Here is a 19,817-nt window from a genome sequence, read left to right as displayed (position 1 = left end):
GGGGGGAGCCCCTATGGCTCCCGGGAGCTATCCATGGCTGATATGGATACCCTAACCATTTTGCATTAGTCAATGTGGGTGGAGTTCTAGCCTACCAGGGACCACGAGCCAGAACCTGGCCCCCTCACAGAGGCACGGGGAGCAATAGCCCCCCCGAGAAATTCACATGGGATTTGGAGCATTCTATACCTGCCATTAACCGGGACAGTCACCCAGAAAGGTAAGCACCACAAAACAAACCCCCTATTCTGGTTAACAACAAAATTTGACAAACGAGTGGACAGAACTCCCCAAAAGAAAAACGAGCAAACAAGCATGACGTCACACGAGCCGCGCCGCATGTCTGCACAGCTCCCCCCTTCCCGGGAGGGGGAAGGGAGAGCCCCAGACCCCGAGCCAACAATCTATGCCTCAGTTCCTCGGCTCATGGGATCGTGCATGGTCGTGTGGCTCCAGCTCCAGTCTTGTCTCAGTGCTGTGACTTGTTTTCAGTGCTGCACTTATGGTGGTCGTGTGAGCTGGGAGTAGTTTTCTCAGGTACTCGGGCTGCATGTGCTTAGGGTCACCTTCCCTGAGTGCCCTGTAAGTACTGCCCTTGGGGCTTGGGGTTGCCTTCCACAAGTCACCTTGGGTCTACCTCTGTTGGCTTTTCGCTGCTTGGCGTTTGGCCGCCCCGAGTGTTTGGGGGTTTTCTCCCCTGTTTACCTTGGGGTTAGTGGTAGTTATAGCACTGGTGGGGTGCAGGGTACTGTGTAGCTAGTTTTCACCTATAATAGCGGCCAGCTCTGTTCCCCCTGGGTACGTTGTCAACTTGCGTGGTTTTCTTTTCTTTTACTTTTTGCCTGGTGAGGGGGGTCTGCCTTGTGTTTTCCCTTCCTCTTATATTAGGGTTGTTTGTGTGGTGGCACCCCCTGCTTTGCCCTCGTGAGTGGACACGTCCCATGGGTTCAGCTTTTAGCAGTTTGCTTGGTAGTTTTGGACGTCGATTAGCAGTGCCCTGCCTGGAATAACCCTTAGCAGACCCAGTCTAGGGGCACTGGGAAACCCCGCGGGGGCTCTCGGGTCCGATGGAGGAGACCCTTGCGTCCCCTCTCGCTGTGTGTGAGTATGAGGGTTGCTCTGTTCCCTAGTCTCAGGATGACTTTCATTGTTTTTGCCTCCGTCATGCTGCCTGTTGGGTTGGTGACACATTCGACCCCGAGTCCTGTGAGCTGTGTTGCTTGTTCGTGACTCACTTCACCCAGTCTGCTGATGATTTACTTCGGGTGCAGGCTGCTCATGCATTGCAAGGTAGGTTTAGGTTTTTGCAACGCGCTCGGGTTATCGCTTCCCCAGACGCCCCGAGGCTGCCCCGCTTTGTGTATAGGGACCCGGACTTGGGGGTGTTGGTTGCTTCGGCCTTGGTTACGTCCGCGCCGCTTGTTCTTCCCCTTCAGTGGTTCATTATGTGTCTCCCCCCCCCCCCTGCTTCCGGCTCCTAAGCATCTGAGGGCTTCGGGGTCGGGGTAGGGGTTAGAGAGACTCGGGCAGTTTCGGGGGTTGCCCCGTCCGGGGTGGCTACGGAGGCATTCGAGTCTGTTCCTCCGGCCAATGCTCCGGGGTCTGACCACTGGGCCCCTTCTCTTCCGGCTGCCCCGGCTTTTTCTTGTGAGGCCAAGGCTTTGGAGAACGGCTCGGCCCCGGGGCCTGGTGTAAAGGCTCCTGGGGTTAAGGAGGAGGTGACTTGGGGACCTTGGGCTCCATTGGACCCCGCCTGGATTTTCCGTCCTTCTGAACGGGGCTTGCTGTTGCAAGGAGTGGGGTTTTTCTTTCCCCCCCTCTGCGTACGATTTGGATTTGGGTTCTGCTCCTCCCCGGGTTCGGTTCCGTGTCCCTGTGGATTCTTTGGTTCCGTCTTTCCAGAGGTTTTCGGCTACCTGCATCTCTCCGCCTGAGGTGTGGTCGGCATTTGCGGCTCACCTAACTTATTTGCAAATTACGATATTTGCGTACCCGGAGTACGCCTCCATAATGGATCCTTCTTCATTCAGGTTTTGATCGTCGTGTCCTTACTGGGTGCATTATGAGGTTCCGGGGTCGTCCTGGCTTGCAGACTACCCCTTGTTTTCGCTGGATGCTTGGGACTCGTTCTGTCAGACCCGCACGTTTGAGTGGCGTGAGGCATTGACGATGGTCCAGGTTTACCTGGGGGGGGGCGATTTTGAGCACCTTAATGAGTGTCTTTTCGGTCCTGCCCTTCTGCGAGATGTTGGTGCGGTGCAGCTCTATGTGCAGGTTCCTTCCCTGTCGGCTGCTCTTGTGGCGGAGGATTTGTGTGCTCGTGGCTTTTTGGCTTCGGTCCTGCGTTTCTTTTCCCTCCTGGAGCTATCTTCGGATTGGCTTGCAGAGGATGTTGAGGCGCTTGAGGCCATTCCTGGGTCTGATGCCTTGGTCTCGGCTGCTCGAGCATCGTCTGCCACGTTGAAGATCTTTGCGCCGATCCTGCAGGAGGTGTTGCTGCGGTTTTTCACTGCGCTTTTCGCATGTCATCATGCGGTCCTTGCTTCCTCTTTGGAATCCGCTTGGGCCCTGGTTCTTAGGTTGTCTTCTCCCTTTTGTCCTCTGCTTTTTGAGGCTTCTGCAGTTGAGCGTTATATTCAAGCGGCTTCTTCCTCTTGCTGCCCTATGTCTGAGTTGTTGGTGCTCCGGGGGAACCGGGGGGGTTCCTTCCCGGCGGAGTCGTACCAGGGCTCGCTGTTCTGCTCGTCTGGGTGGGCCACAGGTGTCGGGTTCAGTGCCGGTGCTGCCTGTGGTCCCACCTGTGCAACCTGCGGTCCCACCTGTGCCGCCTGCGGTCCCACCTGTGCCACCTGCGTTCCCACCTGTGCCTGGTCGGCGCGGTGTTCACTTTACGCGCAGGTCGGGTTCTCGTAAGGGGCCGTGGCCCTTTCGCGGTTCGCCCCATTGATGGGGCGATGTGGGGGAGGCTGACTCTGTTCGCTCAGGCCTGGTCTCACGATTTGTGGGCTTTTCGGGTCGTTTCTCGAGGCCTGCGGTGGCATTGGGTGGCTCCTCCTCCTACGGGGGTTCGGGGCTGACGGGGCAGGCTTCCTCTCCTACGCTCCGTCGGGTCATCTTGGAGTGGGTGCGCTTGGGCGTGGTCGAAACAACACCGTTCCTCAGGTGGATTTCCCGCCTGTTTCCAGTTCCGAAATGGGACTGTGCGGACCTGCGGTTCATTCTGGACTTCTCCCATCTGAACCCTTGGGTATCTTGCCCCTTATTTTGGATGACCACTCTGTTCCAGGTGCGGCGGCTGTTGGAGCCGGGCGCTTGGATGGTGTCCCTGGACCTCAAGGATGCATATTGGCACGTCCCTATTCATGTGGGGTTCCGGGACTGGCTCGGTTTTGTTGTGGGGCGTCAGTGCTACCGCTTTCATTGTCTCCCCTTTGAGGTGAACCTGGCACCTCGCGTGTTCACACGCCTTGCCCGGGTCGTGGTGGCCCGTCTGCGTCTGTTAGGTGTTCGGGTGTTGGCTTACCTCGACGACTGGGTGGTATGGGCTCCCAGTCGGTCCACGTGTCTGCTCGCCAGGGATTTGGTGCTTTTCCAGCTCGCCGGGTTCGGGTTCCTGGTGAACTGGTGGAAGTCCTGTCCAGTGCCCTCCCAGGTTCAGTCCTGGCTGGGTCTTGTGTGGGACTCTCAGACCACTTCCTTGTCTCTCCTTTGGCTGCGGTCTCGCCTGTGTCTGTTTCTGGGGGCTCCCGGGTCACCTGGCGGTTGCTCGAGGGTTTGTACGGGAGCCTGAACTTCGCGATGTTGGTCTACCCGCCAGGTCAGGTTTGGCTTCGTCGGCTGTTCTGGTTCCTTCAGGGACGTCCCTTCCGCCTCTCTCGCGATCGCTGGGTTCAGCCCCCTGGGGGCTTTGCATCGGCTGCTGCGTCGCTGGCTTCCTCTTCGGGTTTTTCGGGGTTCAGTGCCTTGGCGCCTGCCCGAGCCCTCGCTCGATGTGTTCACGGACGCGTTGTCTCTTGGCTGGGGTTTTGTGACCAGTGCTCACCAGGCCGGCCAGGGGTGGTGGGGTCCGTCCTTTCATCGGGTACACAGCACGGTGCGGGAGTTTGTGGCGGTGTGGTTTGCGCTTCGGGGCGTTCGGGTCGCCTGCGGATCAACGATCCGGCTCCATTCGGACTGCTCCCCGGTAGTTCATTGCCTGAACCGAGGGGGTTTGATGCGGTCCTTGGCTCTTTGGGGTTGGTCGCTTCAGGTAACTCGTCTGCTGAGTTCTCAGGGTTTGGCTCTCCTGGCAGTTCACATCCGGGGGATGTCCAACGTCCTAGCGGACGGCCTGTCCAGGTTTGTTCCCCTGTCCACAGAATGGATGGTCGATGCCGACTCCTTCAGTTAGCTCTGCCAGGCGTTCGGGCACCTGGAGGTGGACTTCTTCATGTCGGCGTGGTCGAGGCGTCTTGCGGTTTACGTGGTGCCCTTCCCCGACTGCGAGGCCGTCAGGATCGACGCTTTTCGGCAGGACTGGTCGAGGTGGGGGTTCCTGTACCTCTCCCCCGGTTCAGCTGCTGCTCAACGTCATGGCTCGTTTGGAGTCTTACCAGGGTCGAGTGGTCCTCTTGGCCCCGTGGTGGCCGACCCAGCCGTGGTTTCAGGTGCTGCTTGCCCGGTGTCTGAACCCGGAGTTTTTCCGCAGCTCCGCCTCTTTCAGGAGATCGGGTCGGTCCGGTACATGATTGGTTCGCTCTTCTCCGCGAGTCTTCGCGTTTGGTGTTTTTGACTCGTGTTTATCACCATCTTTATGGTGAGCAGGTGGCTTCCTTGTTGGTTTCTCACCTGCGAGTTTCCAATCGGCGGCAGTATGAAGTTTCCTGGTGGTCCTTCCGGTTCTTTTTGACCCTTCGTCGTTGTTCCTCGCTTTCAGTTCAGGTGGTGTTGTCCTTTCTCTCTTGGTTGTTTCAGGACTATCATCTGATGCCTAATACTGTTGCCTCGTATCGTGCGGTCTGGCGGAGCCGCTGCAGCTTGCTTTTGGTATTGATGTTACTTCTGCGCCGTTTCGCAAGCTGTCTCAGGCGTTGTTTCACCTCCGGCCTGCTCATGCACCGCCTGAGCCATCCTGGTCCTTGGACTGAGTGCTCTTCTTTCTTCTCCTCGGTTTGTTGTGGCCCCTTCGGTTCAAGATTGTTTTGCTAAGGCTCTTTTTCTGTTGGCATTAGCCTCTTGGGGTCGTGTGGCGGAGCTTCATGCTCTTCTCCGGTGCAAAGGTTTTTGCTCCTTTGGTCGTGGTCTTCGGTATGTTCGTCTGCAGCAGTCTCCCTCTTTTCTGGCGAAGAATGAGGCTGCTGCTTTCTAGAGGGGTCCTTAGGTTGTGGATGCTTGGTTTGTCAGGCCGGGGGTTCACCATGTGTTGTGTTCAGTTGCTGCCTTCCGCCGTTATCTGCGTGCCTTGGCTTCTGTGTCCGGGGACGCGCTTTGGGTTGATCCGGTTTCCCTTCTTCCCTGTTCGCGGGTTCAGGTCTCTCAGGTCGTCCACAGGTTTGTTATATCCAGCCAGCCTGCGGTCTATTCCTGTGCCCATGACGTTCGTAAGTTTGCTGCTCTTGTTGCCGTCTTCGGCAATATGTCTTGGGCTGACATTCGGGCACAGGGATTTTGGCGGTCGAACAGGGTCCTGGCTGCACACTACCTTGTGAACGTTTCTGGGCCCAGTCTGGCTTGTGTTGCTTTAGGTCAGCGGATGCAGCCCGTTGTCTCATCTTCGCGTTGAGGAGTGGAGCACCGACCGCCTCCCGAGTAAGTCCCCTTGGTTTTCTTTGGTAGTCTTTGGTGAGGTAGCTCCAGGGAGCCATAGGGGCTTCCCCCAGAAAACCAGCGTTGAATGTAATGAAACGCCATTTTCTGGGTGAGTCCCGGAGGCTCCCCGGCATCCCTCCTGCCCTCCAGTCGGCATTTTTTTACGGTTTTTGATATCCAGCCGCGTGGATCACCGGCTCGGGGGTCTGGGGCTCTCCCTTCCCCCTCCAGGGGATGGAGGGAGCTGTGCAGACATGCGGCGCGGCTCGTGTGACGTCATGCTTGTTTGCTCGTTTTTCTTTTGGGGAGTTCTGTCCACTCGTTTGTCAATTTTTCGTTGTTAACCAGAATAGGGGTTTGTTTTGTGGTGCTTACCTTTCTGGGTGCCTGTCCCGGTCGATGGCAGATATAGAATGCTCCAAATCACATGTGCATTTCTATGGGCCATTGCTCCCCGTGCCTCTGTGAGGGGGCCAGGTTCTGGCTCGTGGTCCCCGCTAGAACTCCACCCACATCGACTGATACAAAATAGTTAGGGTATCCATATCAGCCATGGATAGCTCCGGGGAGCCTCCGGAACTCACCCAGAAAATGGCATTTCATTACATTCAATGCTGGTATTTTTTTTTTACAGTCACAGATGTCACAGACGTGACATCTATGTAGTATGTATATAAAAACCTGCTCAGATGCGAATGGAACTTTGTGTGAAAATTTCAAAGCAATCGGTGAATAACTTTCGGAGATTAGCAGTCATGCACAAACAAACATTTCCATTTTTATTTTATAGATATACTGTATAACCTTTACTGTATTACTCATTTATTTTCTATAAGCTAATTCCTCCCACACCATAGAAATGGCTATTGGAATAATGACTATTCTGTATATATGATATAGAAGTACAGTAATGTGGCCAACTAATGCAGATGCCTTTGCCAGAGTTTTCGGTATGAGGACAAGGTGCGTTACCGGCAGTTGCTGCAGCAATTCACAAGCTCTTCAGTGCTGCCTTCCAGCTATTCTGTGTACCGTGCACCGTCCAGGTCGTCCAATGTTTCCAACAGGTGCGTTCTGCTCCACACTCGTCTGTGCTGCTGCTTATACAGTACTTTGTTTTATGGTTGCATCTTCTAAACTGTCTTTTAACTGACCATAGAAAAATGTATACATTAATAAGGTAAAAATTAATTTAACTCGTTTTATATGTTGGGTTTGTCTTTTCAACTGCTTACATTAGATTGTAAATGAAGGATTTATTATTTCAAATGCTATAATAGCAAATATTTTCCTTTTTCTATAGTTATTTTATGTACATTTATCTGAATAAGGTTAACTAACTTTTGAAATTAGTCTATGAATCTTTAATGCACATTTAATATGACGAATGTGATTATTTGGAACTACCATATCCTGTTTTTGTATAATTGTAGCAGCAGCTCTTTGGGACTAGTATCACGGTCCCGATGTAATTATATTTGGACGCAGGAAAAACGTCGGCAGCTTGAAGAATCACTCAGAGCTTCAACGTCTTCAAGTAGACCTCTCTTAGAAGGAACAGATTCTGGGTATGCATCATTAATTATTCTAAGGAGCAACTCTTAAGTTACTTTTATGAGTGAAAAGGGTTCGCCATCGTGAGGAAAGATCAAGACAAGCCAAAGAATGAATTACGTAGTCTGTGTGTTATCTGCTAGGTTGTGACATTTCTGTAATTGGCAGCATCATCCTTAATAGAAAAGATTATTTTTATGCATGGGAAAGTATCCAGAACTTGGAGTAATACCTTGTGACAATACTCACAGAAATCACAATAGCGTGATGCATCAAATGAACAAATCCACAAGGGCTGTGACGAGGATTCGAACCTATGTCTGAGAGAATCCCAGACGCTGCCTTAATCGACTGAGCTATGACATGGTCAAAAGAATTGCAACCAGAAGTTCTACTGAACTTCTGTATTAAGGCAGCATCTGGGATCCTCTTGGACGTAGGTTCGAATCCTCGTCACGGCCCTTGTGAATTTGTTCATTTGATGCATCACGCTATAGTGATTTATGTGCGTAATGAAGTAAGGGCAAAGAGGTAGAAGAGCTTATTGATAGAGCTCGAGTGCATGGGGAAATTGTGTAAAACCCTGGTTTGTGTCTCTGAGAGGCTGCAGGATCCAAGTAAGTTCAGTAGAACTTATGGTTGCTATTCTTTTGTCCATGTCGTAGCTCAGTCGATTAAGGCAGCGTCTTGGATCCTCTCGGACGTAGGTTCGAATCCTCGTCACGGCCCTTGTGGATTTTTTCACCTTGTGACAACTTGAAGAGTACTTGGGTTCATTTATTCTTGTACTTATTCTTGTATTTATTCTTGTACTGTACTTCTTATTCTTGTACTTTTAAAGAGTTTGGAATCACTGTGATGTATCAATGTTGCTGATGCTGTGGTCTCTTTGTAGGGTTAGTGAACCAACAACCAGCAAAATGACGAAAGACATCCCAGTAATTGACTTGGCAAGAACAGAGAGCACCAATAGCGTTCAAAGTGCTAATGGTAAGAATTTCAGGGTAGTTTGATAGCATTGTTTGCTGCTGATTTTCGTTGCACACTATATTAAAATAGTATGAACAGGATAGAACTCAAAGGTAATTAACAGGTTTTATAGCATTATGATATTTCCGCAGATTCTGATAAAGAAAGTGTGATCTTTGTTGAAGAAGTGATACAACCGTCATCACGTAAAAACTCCCTGGAGGAAATCCTCCAAAGTTCACCCGTTTTTCAGAATAGTTGGTATAAGGATCTGTAAGTATAAGGTAGACACAGTTGATGTTTTCTCTTCTTGGCCTTGATTTATACCCAGAGAATAATGTCACTAATGTTATTACTGTACTTGTACTGTGATGTAATAAGAATGTGGATGTGTAAAATGCTGGTCGAGGATTCGTCATGCACTTGAGTGCCCACTTATTAAACTTTTATATCTTTCCTTGATTGTGGCTACTTAGCCGGTATTTATTAAACAGTTTATAAGCTCTGATGCACTATGAGGATGTTAAAAAGTAATAACCTTGTTCCAGAACAACACCACGGCATTTCCAAACTCGTAAACTGTTTAATAAATACTGTACGTTGCTATGATGAAGGAAAGATGTATAGGTTTCATAAATGGGTATTCAAGAGTTTGATAAATCGTGGGCCAGGTAGAAGGCCAATTGAACTCGGTTACTCGTAACAGCACTGACGCATATAAATTAAAGGAGTTATCCATTCTCCCAGTGAGGTTCTTGTCTGGTTCAACTCCCACCATCTCCCATCCATCTGACTTTTGTGACATTTTCTACACTTTATTAATTGTGGGTAATTTCTGGGAATTAGCAGTTCTTAGTTCTTTGTATCATTCTGTTAAATTTTCTTGGGCAATGGGTAATGTACACTACATCATTGTGAAATGGGAAGTCCACAAAAATAGACATGAGTGAAAATTAGAAATATTAATGAGTTGGAGAGCTCCAAGAAAACATAAGTTCCAGGTACTGAATGTATGTACAGTGTGGGTAGTCAGTAGATCAACTGCTTAGTAAGAAGTTGTGGAAGCCACCTCCATCCAATCCTTTCCTTCATCCTATCCTAAATCCTTATCCACACATCTCTTCCAAGTGCTGTATAGTCATTATGGCTTAGTGCTTTGTCTTGAAAATTACTTTACTTTACTCCCCACAGAAACTGTTAGGTAAGCACAATTGGGCAACAAGGGGTTACTCAACTGTTGGGCACCATATTTATATTCAAAATTTGTTAGATTCAACAATTTAAGCTAAATTATTTTAATTTTGACATCTGAATTCATTTGTGTCTTAAGCTTCCACCAGTGTCTCCTTGTTCTGCCATTCCTCATTTTGAGCATTTCTTCTCTATCTACTTAGTTTCACTTTGAATCTTATTTGGCATTATCATGTTTTCTCTGTTTTGTCTTCCTTCCAGTTAATGGTGGGTGGTGTTGACTGATGATATTAGGTGGTGGTGGAGTATGTTGGTAATACTGTATGAGCTCCATTATCCGGATTCTGCTAAACCTGATATCGGGGTCATCCAGACAAAATCGCATCCGGATAATTTTATGTCTATATCCAGATGAATGGGGAGGGAGGGGGAGGAATGAGTGATGACAAGGATGGGGTGCATAGAGGTATTGGTAGGGAGAGTTTTGTCACTGGATGTTGGGTTTATCCAGATGGGGATAGTAATTTGGATAATCAAGCTCATACAGTACTGTAGTATCATCAAATTATTGTGTTAAAGATAAAAGTGAAGAAGGTAGGTTTTGAAAGCAAGCTCCTTGTAAAGTTTTAATTTGAGTGTTTGGAATATTTTTTCTAGTGAAGGAAAATAGAGGTTTTCTTATAAAGATCAATGCCATTATTTACAAAATCCAACTTAAAATTTAAATAACCTCTGTTTAAATTATGAATTCATAAAAGAAGAAATTGAAGAACAACATTTACACTAAACAAAATAAATTCATTCTAACATATCAGACAGCAGACATCATAATGAACACCTGTGATATAACCATTATGCACTTGAGTCCTATATAGTTTCTCTTTTGCATACTGTATCATGGTGAATACAGGAAACCAAGAGGAAGGATGATTGGGAATGTTTGTTGGAGGTCAGTGGTGGCTGCTTTTTTACAGTAAGTTTCCTATAGTATGGTACTTTTATCATTTCACATTTTTCATTAATTTTAGACGGAAGGAATATGATTTACGCTCCAAGATATCACAAAAGGAGGTAGAGCTAGCAACTCAGTTGAAGAAGAGTTTGACAGAGAGACGGATAGTGCAACAGGCATCATTGGACGACCGCCTTTCACGCAGGATGAAGTTCCTGGACCTGACCTTTCCTTCAAAGGTGGAAGAAATACAGCCAGAGGAAGAGCCGGAGGAATTTATACCACTTACTTCAGAGATGGAGGTAAATTTGGTATTGGGATGTTTTCACACAACACGGTATCACAGACAACGCTTTAATGGTTTGGGATCTCAACTTTGGGTATGGATGTATGTTCTTGGATTACTGTATTAGTTGGGGGGGTTATCCCTAGGTCACCAGCTGAGGGGTTTTCTTCAGGGGTCACCAGCCAGGATGTTTTATTCCTGTGTCACCAGTCAGGTTTTTTATGCTGGATCACTAGACTGAGGGTTTATTTATGGAGGGCACCTGACAGCTGAGTGGACAGTGCTTCGGATTTGTAGTCCTGAGGTTCCGGGTTCGATCCCCGGTGGAGGCGGAGACAAATGGGCAAAAATGTTTTCTTTCACCCTGATGCCCCTGTTACCTAGCAGTAAATAGGTACCTGGGAGTTAGACAGGAGGAGGAGGAAGGAGGCCTGGTCGAGGATCGGGCCGCGGGAACACTAAGCCCCGAAATCATCTCAAGATAACCTCAAGATAAGATGGATCTCCAGGGTTTATTGCTGGGTCACCAGACAGAGTGGAAGATATTGTTCCTGGGGAACTGGGCCAGGGTACATTCATGGGTCACCAGCATGGGGGGGTGGCAGGTGAAGTCTATACATGCTGGTAATTTCATGCGCTAGGCACTGGAGGGGCAAGCACACGGTGTAGGGGCAGCTCGGTGTTGGCAGAAAACACTAAAACCACAAAAATATCTCCAACTGCAATCGCTGACACAGACGGTCTGGGGCTCCCCCTTTCCCCTCCCGGGGAGGGGGGTTGCACAGACGGCGGCACGGCAACATGATGATGTCATGCCAGTTTGCTAATTTTCATTTAGGAAGTTCTGTCCACTCATTCGGCTTTCGGTACCAATAGTGCCACCAGAATAGAGGTTTGTTTTGGGACATCTATCTTTCTGGGTGTCAGACTCTGTCAATGGCTGACAGAATGCTCCGAACCACATGGGTTTTTCAATAGGCCATTGCTCCTCACACCTCTATGAGGGGGGGGGCCAGGTTCTGGCTCGTGGTCCTCGGTAGGCAAGAACTCCATGCACATTGACTGATGCCAGAAAGTTGTGCATATCCATTCAGCCTAGATAGCTCTGGGGAGCCTCTGGGTCTCACCCAGAAAATGGCGTTTCATTACATTCAACGCTGGTTTTTTACATAATTCAAATATTTTCTTGGGGGGAGCCCCTTTGTCTCCCCGGAGCTATCCGGCTGATTTGGATGTGTAAGCTTTGGACATCAGTCAATGTACATGGAGTTCTAGGCTTATCAGGGACCATGAGTCAGAACCTGGCCCCCTCATAGAGGCATGACGAGCAATGGCTTATTGAAACATATTGAAACACCTCATTTTAGAAGTACTCTGTCTGCCATCGACTGGGTTGGGCACCCAGAAAGATAAGCGCCCCAAAACACCCCCCCATTCTGGTGAAGAAATGCTTCCAAACGCTGAATGAGAGGATAGAACTCTCTATGAAGAAAAACAATCAAATGAGCATGACGTCATCTCGTTACCAACGCGCTGCCGTCTTCGCAACCCCCCTCCCATCCCCGGGAGGGGAAGAGGGAGCCCCAGACCTTCTGTCGGCTACCTGAGCCTGTCAGTTCTTGGCTGATGTCGGTAGGCTTCAGTCGTGTACCTCCAGCTCCGGCTTTTCTTCTCTGTTCTTGCTTTAGTGGTGTGCGAGCTGGGAGTATATTCACAAGTACTCGGGCTGCATGCTCTTAGGGTCCCCTTCCCTCAACGCCCTGTAAGTACTACCCTTGAGCCTTGGGGCCTTCTTCCACAAGTCGCCTTGGGAGCTACCTCCGTTGTGTCAATTACTGCTCGGTACTTGGCTGCCCTTGGAGTCAGCTGAGGGGTTTTCTTGCTCCTCTGTTCATCTCTGCGTAGGGGGTAGTATTCGTCACTGGTAGGGGTGCAGGGGTATTACGCAGCTAGTTTTCAGCTCTCATAGCGGCCGGCTTCTGCATCCTTTGGGTACCCTGCCCTCTTGCGGGTTTTTTGTTTCTTTTTGTTTCTCGCTTTGGCGGGGGTCGGGGTGTCGGGGAGTCGGGGACGCCTGAGCACAGCGCGGAGTCGGGGACACCTGAGCAGAGCACAGTGTCAATGGCGCCGGAGCAAAGCGAGATGTCGCGGGCACAGGAGCAGAGCGCGGTGTCGATGGCGCCGGAGCAGAGCACCGTGTCACAGGCCCGGAGCAGAGCACAGTGTCGGGGACGCTGCAGCAGAGTGCGGTCCCTGGCAAAGGGACACAAACAAAACAAGGCCCCAAAATCTGTTGGTAGTACAAATGGGGTACCTGTAAACATGGAATATCAGGAAGAACAAATGGAACATGTAAGTACGATCACCCTAGAAAGTGCAGAAACCTCCACAATACAGGTAAATGTACCAAAAGCTGTGAATTCTTTCACCCAGAAATTTGCAATAAGGGCCTATGCACTCTGCACCAGGCCCGGATTCTTGGAACTCTATATTCATCAAGAACTGTAAAAAAACACTATCGCAGGCCCTTCACATTCTGTGGAGACAAAGCCTAGATACTGGCGTTATCCCTGACATACTAAAAACAGCAGAGATAGCACCACTCCATAAAGGAGGAAATAAGGCAGAGGCAAAAAATTACAGACCGATAGCACTAACATCGCACATCATAAACAATTTTGAGAGAGTGCTAAGAAGTAAGATCACAAAATACATGGAATCACAGCATCTCCATAACCCCGGACAACATGGTTTCAGAACAGGGTGCTCTTGCCTGTCGCAGTTGCTGGACCACTATGATATGGCATTAGATGCTATGGAAGACAAACAAAACGCTGATGTAATTTACACAGATTTCACAAATGCTTTTGATAAATGTGACCATGGTGTTATTGCACATAAAATGTGTTCAAAAGGAATTACCAGGAAAATAGGCAGATGGATCTACAATTTCCTGACTAACAGAACCAAATGTGTAATAGTCAACAAAATAAAATCCAGCCCATCAACCATGAAGAGCTCAGTCCCCCAGGGTACTGTGCTTGCTCCAGTACTTTTTCTCATCCTCATATCGGACATAGACAAGAACACAACCTATAGCACTGTATCATCCTTTGCAGATGACACTAGGATCTTCATGAGAGTTGGCAACATAGAGGACACGGCAAACCTTATCAGATGTAGATCAGGTCTTTGTATGGGCTACAGAAAATAATATGGTGTTTAACGAGGATAAGTTCCAGCTCATGCGCTACGTAAAAAATGAAAATATAAAAACGGAAACCACGTACATAAACTCAGGCAAATCATAACATAGAACGAAAAAGGCAATGTAAAGGATCTGGGTGTACTCATGTCGGAAGACCTTACTTTTAAAGAACACAATAAAGTAGCCGTCACAACTGCAAGAAAAATGACAGGTTGGATACCAAGAACTTTTCACACTAGAGATGCTATACCGATGATGATACTTTTCAAAACGCTTGTGCTCTCTTGAGTGGAGTACTGCTGCACAATGACAGCCCCTTTCAAAGCTGGAGAAATTGCTGACCTGGAGAGCGTGCAGAGATCCTTTACTGCTAGAATCCACTCGGTAAAACATCTAAATTACTGGGACTGACTGAAGAGCCTAAATCTGTACTCCCTTGAGCGCAGGTGGGAGAGATACATAATAATTTACACGTGGAAAATAATTGAGGGGCTGGTCCCAAACCTGCACACAGAAATAACATCACATGAGACCAGAAGGCATGGCAGGATGTGCAGAATACCCCCGTTGAAAAGCAGAGGCGCAACAGGTACTCTGAGAGAGAACTATCAACATCAGAGGCCCGAGACTGTTCAACACGCTTCTACTACACATAAGGGGCATAACTGGCAGACCCCTCACAGTGTTCAAGAGAGAACTGGATAAGCATCTCCAAAGGATACCTGATCAACCAGGCTGTGACTCATACGTTAGGCTGCAAGCAGCCGCGTCCAATAGCCTGGTTGATCAGTCCAGCAACCAGGAGGCCTGGTCGACGACCGGGCCGCGGGGACGCTAAGCCCCGGAAGCACCTCAAGGTAACCTCAAGGTAAGGGGGCTTTCGCCTTGGGTTTGGGTCCCACCCTCTATATATATGTTGGTGGTGACCCCGCTAGGCCCCCCGTGAGCGTACACGTCCCGGGGGTGCAGTCTTGGAATTGGTTTGGTAATATCGGTAGCCGGTTAGTAGTACCCTGCCTGGGCTTCCCTGAGTGGAGATTGAAAAGCTAAGGGCCTATGGGAAACCCCATGGGGCCACTTGGGTCCATTGGATGTGATCCTTGAGTCCCCCCTCACTTTTTGTGAGTTTGAGGGTTGCTCTGTCCCCTTGTCTCAGGGTGCCTCTCACTGTTTTTGCCTCCGTCCAGCTGCCTGTTGGGTCAGTTACACCTTCGACCCAGAGTCCTGCGAGTTGTTGTTTGTTTGTGACTGTTCACCCAGTCCATTGATGACTCTCTCCGGGTGCTGGCTGCTCTGGTGGTGCATGCTCGGTTAAGATTGCTGCAACGCGCTAGGTTGTTTCCTACCCCGAAAGCCCAGAGGCTGCCCCATTTAGCTTCTAGGGTCCCGGACTTGTGGGTGTGGGTCGCTTCGGCCTTGGTTTTGTCCGCTGCCCCCTCGTTCTTCCCATGCTGTGGTGCTTTCTGGTCCCCCTCCTGCTTCCGGCTCTGAAGCATTTGAAGGCTTCAGAGTTGGGGCAGGGTTTATCTGGTTTTGAGACTCGGGCAGTCTCGGGGGGATGCCACTTCCGGGGTGGCGACGGAGGCATTTGAGTCAGTTCCTCCAGCCGTTGCCTATGGGTCTGACCAGTGGGCCCCCTTCCTTAGTGTTTTTACGGCTACCCTGGTTTTTTCTTCAGAGGCCGGGGCTTTGGAGTACGATTTTGCTCCAGGTCCTGGTATGGAGGTTCTTGGGGTTGGGGATGGGCTGACTGGGGGGCTTTGGGCCCCCCTTGGGGACCCCTCCTGGGTTTTTCTATTCTCCGAGTGGGGCTTACTTTATGTAGAGTGGGGTTTTCTTTCCCCCCCCCTCCCTTACGTCCGAGTCGGTTTTTGGTGTCGGGCCCTCCCTGGGTTTGGTCCCATGTCCCTTCGGGTCCGTCAGTTCCGCCCTTCCTGTGGAACATTTTTGCTCGCTTTATCCATACATAGCCAATGGGCCCATATGTGCTTCCGAGGCTTTGTGCAGGATTCTCAAGGGTCTGGAAATTTTGAGACGGACTTCCTTAATTAACATGATATTGAAACATCTGTCGCTTCTGGTGGGGTTTGCCTCCAATATTTATGAGAATCATTGGTACTCTTCGGTATTACTCTTCTTTCAATACTACATATACTTCCGGTCACGTCTTCTCAATAAATGAACATTGTGGGCTTCCCTCCCTGAGTGCGGGGAGGGATCCACCAGCTCGGTCCTCAGGCGTCCTGAGAATGGCCCGGGGGTGTTCATTTTGTTTGTGGACAGTGTCAACACGTGTTGGTGTTAGGCGACCTTTTACATACGCCGCACTACCTTCTCTTCTATCTCCAGTTATGACTCCCTGGATACTGGGGGAGTTCTGGACTGTCTTTGTAAGGTACATTCTTTGTACTTTTATCTAAATTAGGGTCTGGCATGGCTCGTAGTGATGCCGCCTCCACCTCTACTCCACTCCTCCTCTTTGCCTCCTGCAATCACACTTACGGATATATTTCCCTGGCCATGCTGCCGGCATCTTACCCGGTGATGCTGTGTTTAAACAATGTACTGCCTTCGCTCTACCAGTGCTTCTACAGCCTGGCTACGCTATCAGCCAGGCTCTGGTTCTTGTTTTTTGGATGAGTGTTGGGTATTGTTTGTGGTACATTGATTGGTCCCTTTGTATGCAGTACATTAGGGGTTACAGGGGTACATTGCACTGATGCTTACATTCTTGTAGGGTCACTGGCACGCGTGGCAATTCGGGCACGTCCTTGATCTAACAGACACTTTTAAGTAGATAATTTCTTGCAATATTGACAAACGACTGTATCTTTTCTTGGCTCTGGACACTCGTTCCTTGGCAGTCATTCCCTGCAGTCTGGCCACTCGTTCATTGACCTTCCTTCGATGCTTGACTGGCCCCTTTCATATACCTTGGCATCTATACCTTTTATATACTGTGCTTCTTGATGTAACCTTACTATGTCCGTATTATTGTTCGTTACACTGTGAGGCTTAGCCCCGATTTTCGGTCAGCGACTGAATCTTTTCTTGACTGGACATTTGTACATTGACAGTCATTCAATGCTTTCTGGCTGCTCATTCTTTGACAGTCATTCCATGCCTGTCTGACCCCTTTTGTTCTGTATATGTAATAGTTCATATACATTACGTTTCCACTTGCTACCTACGTCATATTACATCCTTGTCTTGAATGTAGTCTCTTGTCCCTAGTTAACAGTATTTGGCATTATTTCTGGTCTTTTCATTGCATATTTGCATCCATCGTACGTCTATTATACACCTTGTTGTGTTTCTTGGTGTGCATATTGACCGTACTAATAAAGGTGCTAGGATAGACGATGTACATGTTCGGATCCCTGATCCAGCACAGTGTCGGTGTTCAGTTATAGATCTGTGCTATTTCTTCTTCTCCTTGTATGATATTCCAAGCTGATCTGTTGAAATGTCGGCGGGTGGAGGAAGATCTCGCATCAACTGCTCCTGTTCCTACAGTTCAGTGTCATTTCGGATGAGTGGAGCCAAGGTTTACAACCCTGGCTGTGGACTTTTATTTATATTTATTTTACGAGCTGAATCTTTGTATTTCAGTGCAGTACATGTCCTCCAGTGTTGTTCTCCTTCACAAATCGGCGGCACATGCGTCGTCTGCACTGCTGGAGCTGTTTCTGCCATTGCTGCGGGTTGCAGTGTCGCACTTTTTCACGCCACATTTCGTGTGTTGGCTAGTGGTGCTTGTTTCCTCGTTGGCTTCTGCCAGGGGCCTTGTTCTTTGGTTTTTGTCACCATTTGTCCTAGCTGTTTGCGGAGTCTGCGGTTGGGCAGTTTCTGCAAGAAGCTTCTCCTAGTTGTTGTCTATGTCAGCCTTGATGGTTCTTCTGTGGTCCGGGGGGGGGGGGGGGTTCCTCCCGGATGGGGCAGTTCTGCTTGCCAGAGCTTTGGTTCTTTCCCATGTTTGCGTTCCTCGTGTCCTAGCAGAGGTTCCATCTGGTTCCCTGACAGCCTTGGTTCAGGCACTGCCTACTTAGTGTCCACAACCTGGGGGTTTTCCCACGGTTCCGCCTCTTTCAGATGCTCGGTCCAGTTTGTTACATGGCTGGTTTGGTCTTCTCATCGAGTCCTCACGTTTGGTGCTTTTTGACTCTGGTCTATCGCCATCTGTTTGGTAATCCAGTGGCTTTGTTGATGGGGTCCCACCTGCATGCTTTGCCGTGTGTCGTGCGACACTGGTGGAGCCGCTAAGGCTTGCTTTCAGTTTTGATGTTTCCTCTGCACCGTTTCGCAAGCTGTCTCGGGCATCGTTTCACCTCCGGCTGGCTTATGCTCCACCTGAGCCGTCCTGGTATTGGCCTGGGAGGCTCTATTCTTTCCCCTCGGTTTCTTGTGGATCCTTCAGTTCCGGATTGTTTCATTGTTTCTGCTCCTTTGGGTTCTGGTGTCCGGTTTGTTCGTTTGCAGCCATCTCATCTTTCCTGGCAAAGTTGGGTCAGCTGTTTTCCGGAGGGGTCCCTGGTGTTGTTGATGCTTGTTTGGTTTGGCCAGGGGTGCATCTTCTTTTGTCCGGTTGTGGCTCTGCCATTGTCTGCAAGCCGTGGCCTCTGTGGCCCTGGACGCGCTTGCATTGCCCGGATTCCCTTCGTTTCTGTTCCAGGGTTCTGGTCTTCCGGTCCACTGTTTCGTTTGGTGTTGCCATTTGTCTTGCTTTTGGGTTTCAGGCACGTGGTTTCCGCCTCCCGGGTTTGTCCTTATTTTGTCCTTGTCTTTGGGTAGTTAGCTCTGGGAAGCCGAAGGGGCTTCCCCAGAAAACAAGCGTTGAATGTAACGAAACGGCATTTTCAGGGTGAGACCCGGAGGCTCCCCGGCATCCCTCCCTCCCTCCCTCCCGGTCAGCGTTTTTTTTTTCATGTATTTTTGACATCCAGCCTAAGAACTGACAAGCTCGGGTAGCCATTGGGGGGTCTGGGGTTCCCTCTTCCCCCCCTTATAGGGGGGGTGTGTGCAGACGGTGGCGCATTGGTAATGAGATGACATCATGCTCGTTTGATCGTTTTTTCATGGTGAGTTCTATCCTCTCATTCGGCGCTTGGTAGTATTTCTTCGCCAGAATGGGGGGATGTGTTTTGAGGCGCCTATCTTTCTGGGTGCCCGACCCAGTCGATGGCAGACAGAGTACTTCTAAACCATATATAAGGTGTGTCTATAGGCCATTGCTCCTCGCATCTCTCTGAGGGGGAGGGGTTATCTTGAGATGATTTCGGGGCTTTAGTGTCCCCGCGGCCCGGTCCTCGACCAGGCCTCCACCCCCAGGAAGCAGCCCGTGACAGCTGACTAACACCCAGGTACCTATTTTACTGCTAGGTAACGGGCATAGGGTGAAAGAAACTTCTGCCCATTGTTTCTCGCCGGCGCCTGGGATCGAACCCAGGACCACAGGTTCACAAGTCCAGTGTGCTGTCCGCTCGGCCAACCGGCTCTCCCAGGGGGGCATATTCTGGCTCGTAGTCCCCAGTAGGCCTAGAACTCCATGTATATTGACTGATGCCCAAAGCATCGGAGCTATCCTGCTCATACATCCATATCAGCAGGATACCTCCGGGGAACCTCCGGGTTTTACCCAGAAAATGGCGTCTCATTACATTCAACACCGGTTTTTTTTTGCTTCCCTGCCCCTTTTGCTGAGCAGTTTAAGGGTTAAGGAGTTGATGAAACTCATTTGTGATTGTAACTGCAATGTATAACTATTCTAAAATCTGTTACTCATTCTTTTTCAGGAAGTAATATCCGGTGCCCTGAAGAAAACCCCCGCAAACGAAGTTCTCGTAGACAAGTTTAACATTCGAATAACCCGC

General features: G+C 49.5%; 1 protein-coding gene across 1 annotated transcript in view; it reads left to right on the top strand.

Annotated features, from left to right (window-relative positions):
• The window catches only part of LOC123749652 (sentrin-specific protease 1), a gene marked incomplete in the record, with an annotated part of 209,597 nt that overhangs the window by 165,607 nt on the left and 24,173 nt on the right, over positions 1-19,817 (top strand). Inside the window, 6 exon segments of the mRNA XM_069334326.1 lie at positions 6,730-6,854; positions 7,221-7,355; positions 8,237-8,331; positions 8,463-8,583; positions 10,530-10,755; positions 19,740-19,817. Of these exon segments, the coding sequence (XP_069190427.1) occupies positions 6,730-6,854; positions 7,221-7,355; positions 8,237-8,331; positions 8,463-8,583; positions 10,530-10,755; positions 19,740-19,817 (780 nt within the window).

Source organism: Procambarus clarkii, chromosome 31 (assembly GCF_040958095.1).
Source record: "Procambarus clarkii isolate CNS0578487 chromosome 31, FALCON_Pclarkii_2.0, whole genome shotgun sequence".
Taxonomy (NCBI): domain Eukaryota; kingdom Metazoa; phylum Arthropoda; class Malacostraca; order Decapoda; family Cambaridae; genus Procambarus; species Procambarus clarkii.
The sequence above is the reverse complement of the archived record's forward strand: the minus strand, read 5'-3'. Positions and strand labels throughout refer to the sequence as shown.